The sequence below is a fragment of the Cololabis saira genome, chromosome 4 (genome assembly GCF_033807715.1).
Source record: "Cololabis saira isolate AMF1-May2022 chromosome 4, fColSai1.1, whole genome shotgun sequence".
NCBI lineage: Eukaryota > Metazoa > Chordata > Actinopteri > Beloniformes > Belonidae > Cololabis > Cololabis saira.
The window spans coordinates 10840650-10849534 of record NC_084590.1 but is presented as its reverse complement, the minus strand read 5'-3'; the positions used below and the strand labels follow the sequence as shown (position 1 = coordinate 10849534).

Here is an 8885-nt window from a genome sequence, read left to right as displayed (position 1 = left end):
TATTACATTACGAGACTCGTTTACAGGACTTGACGATACCAGAAGACACACATCCCTCCGTGTGGAAGTGATTTTCTAATAAATCATGTCAAGTTAGCGTGCTGAGATAAAAAGTGCTGTTCAGTGGGTTTGAGACAACTATTGTGCTGCTTTTTCATTTAAAACCAGCTACTTTTGATGTAACAACTAATTGTGAGGTAAAAATGTGTCCGTTAAATTTACCAGTCTTAAGATGTGCTTGTACTATCAAATCATGCTGAGGGTCATGCTCCGCCGTTTAAAACAGGTCTCTTTAAAAGTGCATATCAGTGTTCGTGTTATTCTTCACTAGGAAGAAGGTTAAATGTCCGTAGGAAACGATGTCCCATCGTTCTCTGGGTTCTCCCAGTTGCTCATATCTTCTTCTTGGACTCCAGTGGGAGGTGGAGAGGCAGTGGTTGCCCGGACAACAGAGCTACGAGTTTGTCAAACAGCAGGACTGAGCTCATCATACCTGGAAAAAGAAGAGCAGATGAACAAGTCAGAAAACAGACACTATCCAACTGATGAGACGCCATATCAAATCTTACAGCATGCAAATATAATAGAAATAGAATACAATTCTACAATAGAAAACTGTGTTTCCGTGAAAGGTGTCAAATTGTGGAATTGCTGTGATAAGGATTTAAGAATGTGTACGTCAATTTGTTCTCAAAAAAATGTTTAAATATAAAACGATACAGTTATAAAGAAATCTGTTAATTAAGTTGGTATAGCCTATTATAGATTAACATGAAAATAGCACAACTATATACCCCTTTTTGCATTATTGGTATTACTATTTTTATATAATATAATGCAATGACAGCTTCTCTTTGTTTTCTTTTTATATATTTCTTTTCTTATTTGTGTATTATCATCCACCGGATGCCATATTGTGTGAACTATATACACTGCACAGGATAGGCTAGAATAAGCCCTTGGCTTCAGCCTACTCCTTTTTTGGACATTTCTATTTACCTTTTATTTTATTTGTGAAATGAACATGTAAATGTTTCAATGTATTCTGTCCGAAATAAACCATTCATTCATTCATTCACTCAAATATAAAACAACAGTTTTAAAAATTTTGAAAATTTCTCCATATTGCTCATATGTAAGATAATGAGAATAAGTGAACCTTCATTTTGTGTACTTATGTATACATATTATTTAGTTTAATAAAAGTTATATGTGACATAAAATAAAGAGATACAAATCTTTGCATGAACCCAGAGAAGACGTTTACATTCTTAGCACTTGTTCTAGATATTGAGGACCAAAACTGCCAAAATTAAAAATAAAAACAGAAATACATATATTTTGCTTTTCCTTTTCCTTATACATCTATTCCTTGTTTTTACATTCCCTTGTTTCCTCTTTTTACTTTACCTGATGCATGTCTGCGTTATTATGCAAATGAGGAGGGCTGTCCTTCTTGGTCCAGCTCCTCTACTATTGGTCAATAAAAAGGAAGGAGCAGGACCGGCCAAAATTAAGACTATTGCGCAACTGGCTGTGACACAAACCCCTTTTCCACCTAATTGGTTCCAGGACTGGCTCCGGGCCAGAAAAACCGGTTCCAGCCGGCTCCGTGGCTCCCCTTAGCACACCGAGCTATGGAAAAGCAAACCGGTTCTCAGCCGGTTCGCAAGTTGAGCGAGTTGTGAACCAGAACCAGCCCTGGAACTGGTTTGGTGGAAAAGGGTAACACTGGGATAAACATACATACCGCTCATATTCAGTGCATGTACAGGACTGTCTCAAAAAATTAGAATATTGTGATAAAGTCCTTTATTTTCTGTAATGCAAAAATGTCATACATTCTGGATTAATTACAAATCAACTGAAATATTGCAAGCCTTTTATTATTTTAAATATTGCTGATCATGGCTTACAGCTTAAGAAAACTCAAATATCCTATCTCAAAAAATTAGAATATTCTGGGAATCTTAATCTTAAACTGTAAGCCATAATCAGCAATATTAAAATAATAAAAGGCTTGCAATATTTCAGTTGATTTGTAATGAATCCAGAATGTATGATATTTTTTTTTTTTTTTTTTTTTTTTAAATTGCATTACAGAAAATAAAAAGGACTTTATCACAATATTCTAATTTTCTGAGACAGTCCTGTATAATGCTGCTCTCACTACCTTTTTGTTAACACAATCAGCCTCACTGAAGACTGAATATTGTCTAATGGGTGCATTTCTAAAATAATCTATTAATGTTATGAGGTGTAGGGGGGGTCACAGGGACATTATAAAACCAACAAAGATGCTAGTGTATATTAACTATAAATCTGGACATTATTATTGTTAGTTTTCGTCTTTAGCTCCTATGTGATTTCTTGCTTGTGTTGTTCTCTCATATGTAAATCGCTTTGGAGAAAAGCATCTGCTAAATGACAGTAGTAGAAGTAGTAGTAGGTTGCACAATAGTCTTAATTTTGGCCCGATCCTGCTCCTTCGAGTTTATTGACCAATAGCAGAGGAGCTGGACCAAGAAGGGCAGTCCAGAAATGGATAAGGTAACGTTAAAAGGGACGAGGGAATGTAGAAACAAGGAATGCACGTATAAGGAAAAAGGAAAATCAAAATACATATATATTTTTGCTTTTATTTTCAATCATGTCAGTTTTGGTCCTCCATAGCCAACAAGGTGGACGTGTGTTTGGCTGCGTGCATAAACAAAATGAGTCACGACAACATTTAAGCACATTTCAACATTTAAGCAGCTTATCAGATTTGTGTTAACACGTTCAGCGTGAGCATCCCACTGACAGCCAGAAAAATGTGAAAGCTCACAGTTTCACACTGCTCCTACACATCGCACGCAGTAGAATTACAGTGTAGACAGAAGTATTTAGGAGCTTGGGAGGACTTTATAAAGCACTTATCCGGGAGCTGCTCTCACCGAGAAGTGGGCCAAGCCAGTATATGAAGCAGTTCTCCAGAAAGGAGGTTCCACTGCAAGGGAACTGTGTGGAGAAGGCCAGCGCAGGGTTAAACACAGCTCCGGTCATCTGGCCACCTACAAACACAAAAGCATGTACAGGCTTTAATTAGTCAATTCCAGTTGTTTAATTAGCTCACAGCCACACAGTTGAACTTTGTCTGAAATTTTAAGGTTGATTCTTGATTCTTTTTTTTAGCTGCATCCACAGAAGTGCTTGGTAGAAGATAAAAGTGATGCAGATGACAGCAGTCTGGTGTTTGTGATGTCCTTATTACATACTGAGTAAAACTAGGGATTTTTTTGTTTGTCTGCGGTTGATGACGTATGAAAACTGCCTCATGCCATTTTTTTATAGTTATAATCTGTGTATATTAGGTGCATGTCAGTACCTGAAGCAGGAAACACCTAGGAATTCAATTGTGGCCAAACAGCTAAAAAAGGGCCAAACCAATTCATCTGCTTGGCCTCAAACTAGGCCGTCCCAAACCTTAAACCTTTATCCAAAGGGACTTGCAACTAGGAATGGGCGATATTTTACCGTTCACGATAAACCGTCAAAAAAATTCCCCACGGTAAGAATGAAGGAAGGAAGGAAGGAAGGAAGGAAGGAAGGAAGGAAGGAAGGAAGGAAGGAAGGAAGGAAGGAAGGAAGGAAGGAAGGAAAGGGGAGAAGGAAGGGAGAAAACAAGGAAGGAAGGAAGGAAGGAAGGAAGGAAGGAAGGAAGGAAGGGAGAAAACAAGGAAGGAAGGAAGGAAGGAAGGAAGGGAGAAAACAAGGAAGGAAGGAAGGAAGGAAGGAAGGAAGGGAGAAAACAAGGAAGGAAGGAAGGAAGGAAGGAAGGGAGAAAACAAGGAAAGAAAGAAGGAAGGAAGGAAGGAAGTAAGGAAGAAAAGAGGAAGGGAAGAAGGAAGGAGAGAGCAGGGCGAAGGAAGGAAGGAAGGAAAGGGGAGAAGGAAGGGAGAAAACAAGGAAAGGAGGAAGGAAGGAAGGAAGGAAGGGAGAAAAGAGGAAGGGAAGAAGGAAGGAGAGAGCAGGAGGAAGGAAGGAAGGAAGGAAGGAAGGAAGGAAGGAAATGAGCCTGAAAGAAAGAAAGAAAGAAAGAAAGGAAAAAAAAGGATAAATTCCCGTTGATGATGTTTTTGTGTAACAAACATGGCGGATCTGAGAGCGAGATAGATTTATAGTTACAAAGGTGGAGTTGAATTGGTATTTTTTTATCGTCATTTTTATCGTTATCAGGATAAATGCCAGAAATGATCGTCATACATCAGCAAACCATACTGAACCACAAAGTTAAGAGAACACATAGGTGTGGGTTAAAATGTTAGGGAGATACACTTGTTGGTGTAGTAGAAATTAAAAGAGGAGGGTTTTCAAGAGCCTCTTCAAAACAGAGAGGGACAGTCCTGCTCTCTGGTAGCTGGTTTTACCATCAAGGAACCGTGAAGGAGACCAGTCTGGACTGAGATCTCAAAGAAAACCAGTTGATGTTCCTGTAAAGAGCTCAGCGCTCAGGAAGAGACATAAGCACAAGGGCGTCGCTAGGGATTTTGGGCCCCAAGAAAATAATTTTTACAGGACCCCCAACACAGCAGTGACATTTTTTGATGCTATTTTACATACACTTATGCATTTTAATAGTATATGTGGCTATTTTTTTTTAACCATATTTGTGAAAGAGAACAACAGTTGACATGTACAATAGGGGAAGAACTGAGCTCTCTGAGCTCTCTCTCTCTCTCTAGCTTGAATGAATGCTTAAAAGGTCCCATTTAAAATGATGCCAAACACAATATTGAGAAACATTGACAGATATCCTGTACATGAGTCTAAACCAGGAAATACACCAGCATCTAAAATGTAATTTTCTGAAGGGGGTGTGTAACTTCATGAGCTGATAACTATGATACAGCTGCCACTCAGGAAGGTTATCATACCAGAATATTATCTACAGACATGGATCTTTTCAAAAATTACAAGTAGGTTTTGTCACCTTGAGTGGTGCTGATATCTGGTCTGGCCCATGGACTATAACAAGAGTCTTACCCAGTACTCAAGTTGTAAAAGAAAACTCAGGGGGGATGGTGGATTTGATCATATGGGGACAGATAATTTGTGCTGATTACAAATAATATAATATATTACAAATAATAGCAGTGACCAAAACACCTGCAGAAATACTGCAGGAATGACATAGCAGCAGTTAAATGCAGCCTTCTGTAAGCTTTAAATATCCACTGGGCTTACATCAAATACATCAAAACACAACAATAAAAAACACTTTTCTGAACTTATCAATATGACTCTGTCCTTCACAGGATAAGTAAAATGGATCACTACAAAAACTCAAAATCTTAACAAGAATATTTGTCTTATTTCTAGTTAAAATGGCTCATTTTAGTAAAAAATCTCATTACACTTAAAACAAGACTCATCACTGGAAAAAACAACAATTTTCACCTGTTTCAAGTAGATTTTCACTTAAAATAAGTAGAAAATCTGCCAGTGGAACAAGATTTTATTTGCTTGTAATGAGAAGATAAATCTTGTCCCACTGGCAGATTTTCCTACTTATTTCAAGTGAAAATTTACTTGAAACAGGTGAAAATTGTCAAATAAGTAATTTTTCTGGTGTTATTTTTCTGGTGATGATTCTAAATGTTGAAATAGCAGTAATAACACATTAATTGATGAAATGACATAAGGGATAGAAAGGGGGGATGGCAGTTTTCCAGTTTCCCAGTTTTCCCTGGCCCTGCCCCTTTTCAACCTTTCCCCGACCCTGCACCCCAACCTGGGACTTGCTGATTGGGCCGGAGCTTCGGGAGCTGCGTGCTGGCCTGCGGTCCCCACCCCTGGTCATACCGTTGCTGCTTCCACCTGCCTGCTGTGCTGTTGCCGTCCCTGACCCCCCAGTCTGGCCCTCGGCAGGAGGGTCCCCCCTTATGAGCCTGGTCCTGCTCAAGGTTTCTTCCCTCCTAAAGGGGAGTTTTTGTTGCCACTGTTTGGCTTAAGGTTTTTCTCCCACTAGGGGAGTTTTTACCTGCCATTGTTTATGTAATAATTGCTCCGGGGTCATGTTCTGGGTCTCTGGAAAGCGTCTAGAGACAACTTTTGTTGTATTAGACGCTATATAAATAAAATTGAATTGAAAATTGAATTACACTTAAAACAAGACTCATCACTGGAAAAAAACAACAATTTTCACCTGTTTCAAGTAGATTTTCCGAAAATCTGCATGCGGAACAAGATGTTATTTGCTTGTAATGAGAAGATAAATCTTGTCCCATTGGCAGATTTTTCCTACTTATTTCAAGTGAAAATTTACCTGAAACAGGTGAAAATTGTCAAATAAGTTATTTTTCTGGTGTTTTTTTTTCTGATGATGACTCTAAATGTTGAAATAGCAGTAAAACCACATTCACTGATCAAATGACATAAGGGATAGAAAGGGGGGGTGGCAGTTTTACAGGGGGGATGAGGATGCCATCCCCCCTCATCCCCCCTCAACTCGAGTAGGCTACTGGTGTTACGGTAAGACCAGTACAGGTAAGACTCTTACCTGCATAAACCACCGTCGCGATGACGGCGGCCACTGCGTGCACCCGGTATTTCTCCTCCACGCCCTGCGTGTGCGTGCTGACAGTCTGCACCGCGAAGGCGCACGCCGCCTCCACGGCGGCGGCCGCGCACACGGAGCCCCGCACGGGGCTCCCGCACGGGAACCCGAGCCTGCGGGTCTGCGCGTGCAGCGAGGAGACCCCCAGACCCCAGAGCGCGGGCACGAGGACGAAGCGCGCCGCCGCGGCCGCGGCGAACTGGCAGGCGATGCGCCGCAGCGCCGCTGCGGGCGTGAGCCTGCGGCGGTAGGCGTGCTCCAGCACGCCGGACGGGTTCCCCGCGGCCCCGCGGAACGTCAGGCCGTGCACCACGGAGCCCAGGTAGGTGAGGAGCAGCGCCGGCCCCGGGGACAGCCGCCCCGCCGCCGACAGCAGCTTCAGCTCCAGCGTGCAGCAGCACAGCTGCAGCGTGGACACCAACTCCGCCGCGTACCCGCACAGCCCCGTGTCCGCCAGGGCCCGGGCCAGGAACCTGCGGAGGACATCACTCACAACCACCACCCCGACCAGCACCGCCAGGGACACCGACACGTCCACCAGCAGCACCCACACGGTCACCGCCACGTCCGCGCTCATGCTGCGGCGGAGGCTGCGCGCTGCGCTCGGCTGGTGCCCCGCTGCTCCGGTCCCTGTCCCCGCCTGGAGGTCCCTGTCCCCGCCTGGAGGAGGTCCCTGTCCCCGCCTGGAGGAGGTGTCGGTGCTGCCACGCTGGTACCTCCGCCGGTGTCCCGGAGGATGCTGCTCCTCAGCCGGGAACAAATGAGCCCCGGCCGCTGCAGCTCACATGGTGCGGAAGTGACTATGGCCCAATCCCAATACACCCCCTACTTTCTTTCACTAGCCCTACTTTCTACCACTAGCCCTCCCTCATCACTACCCCTAAAAAAAAAGAAGGGACAGATTTTAGGGCACTTGAAATCTTCCCAGGGGCCTGTCCCAATACTCCCCCATATTTGTATTGTGTTGCACCAATCCCCAAAACAAATTCCTCGTGTGAAAACTTGGCAATAAACCCCTTTCTGATTCTGATTCTGATTCTGATTCTGATTCTACCCCTACTTTCAGCACTACCCCTAAAATCGCGCACACACACACACATCGCGCGCGCACACACACACACACACACACACACACACACACACACACATACATACCCATAACATGAAACATTACACATCAATCCCATTTAACATGTCTGAAAAGGGGTAGGAGATAGTAAAACCCCTTCTCCAATAGTCCATAATTACACTTTAACATTAATACGGTTTTCTGAGTCTCATGAATTTATATATTTTTTAAAACCCAAACAAACATATATACACATCAAGTAATGGAAGAAGTTTGCGTTGCTTTTTTATATGTAGGCCTATAAAAAACACTAAACAAATAAAGATTGATTTGATTTGATTTGATACACTCTAATACATACAGGTTCACACATATGCATATGCAGTGCACCCCGAGACCCGGCCCGCCACCATGGGCACCAAATGTGAACCACTGAGGGAAACCAAAGCCAAACAACCATGGGACCACACCACAACACAGAAGGACCAATGTAGTGGATCTACATGTACTTATCCAAGTCATGCTCATATGTACAATCCCATTCACAGGGTTAGAGACGCCCATTCACGTTCACCTCAGGTCATGATCCCTGTACTTGAAAATCATCAGTCTGAATCTTTTCTTAAACAAACTCATGCTTGAACGTTGCTTGGGTTCTTGGCTGAGTTCACTCCAGACCTTCACACACTGACTGAGGTGCACATTCTCTTCATGGTTGTTCAAACACTCCTGGTTCTGAAGTTCAGACTTCCCCAGTTATCATAACTGGTAGTTGTTTGTTTCTGGCTTTATACATCAGCTGAGCTGTTTGAAATTCTACCAGATCTGGGAGTTTTAGTTGGCAGGAGTTTCTAAATAACTCATTATTGTGGTCCTGGAAACCTGCCTGAACTGTTCTGACGGCTTTTTTCTGGAGTCTACACAAGGATCAGAGTGAGGATTTGTAGGTGTCGCCCCAAACTTCCAAACAATAATTCAAATATGTAAAATAAGTGAACAATATACAACATGTAATGCTTTGTTATTCAATAAATATTTAGCTTTACTGAGGACTGAAATACTTCTGGATACTATAGCTTGAATATGTTGAATGTGAGGTTTCCAGATCCTGTGGTCAATCATCACAACACCCAGAAACAATTTCATTTATTCTGTCTATATTATAGAGTCTATCCCGATCTCAATCACCATTCCCCTCATGATTTCCAAACAATATGA

General features: G+C 42.4%; 1 protein-coding gene across 1 annotated transcript; it reads right to left on the bottom strand.

Annotated features, from left to right (window-relative positions):
• Window positions 1-7380, bottom strand: aqp11 (aquaporin 11). The gene is made up of 3 exons (XM_061720196.1): window positions 6542-7380; window positions 2937-3053; window positions 1-493 (listed from the first exon to the last, which is right to left on the bottom strand). The coding sequence occupies exons 1-3, from the start codon at window positions 7173-7175 to the stop codon at window positions 393-395; spliced, it is 852 nt and encodes a 283-aa protein (XP_061576180.1). The 5' UTR covers window positions 7176-7380; the 3' UTR covers window positions 1-392.
• Between the last annotated feature and the right edge of the window lie 1505 nt (window positions 7381-8885).

What these genes read in the sequence shown, in the direction of transcription:
- aqp11 (XM_061720196.1), bottom strand. Translation starts at nt 7,175, where the DNA reads ATGAGCGCGGACGTGGCGGTGACCGTGTGGGTGCTGCTGGTGGACGTG. An exon ending in CGCGACGGTGGTTTATGCAG is followed by an intron (nt 3,054 to 6,541) that starts GTAAGAGTCTTA and finishes TTGTGTTTGTAG; the next exon opens with GTGGCCAGATGACCGGAGCT. An exon ending in CTGGCTTGGCCCACTTCTCG is followed by an intron (nt 494 to 2,936) that starts GTGAGAGCAGCT and finishes TTCTTTTTCCAG; the next exon opens with GTATGATGAGCTCAGTCCTG.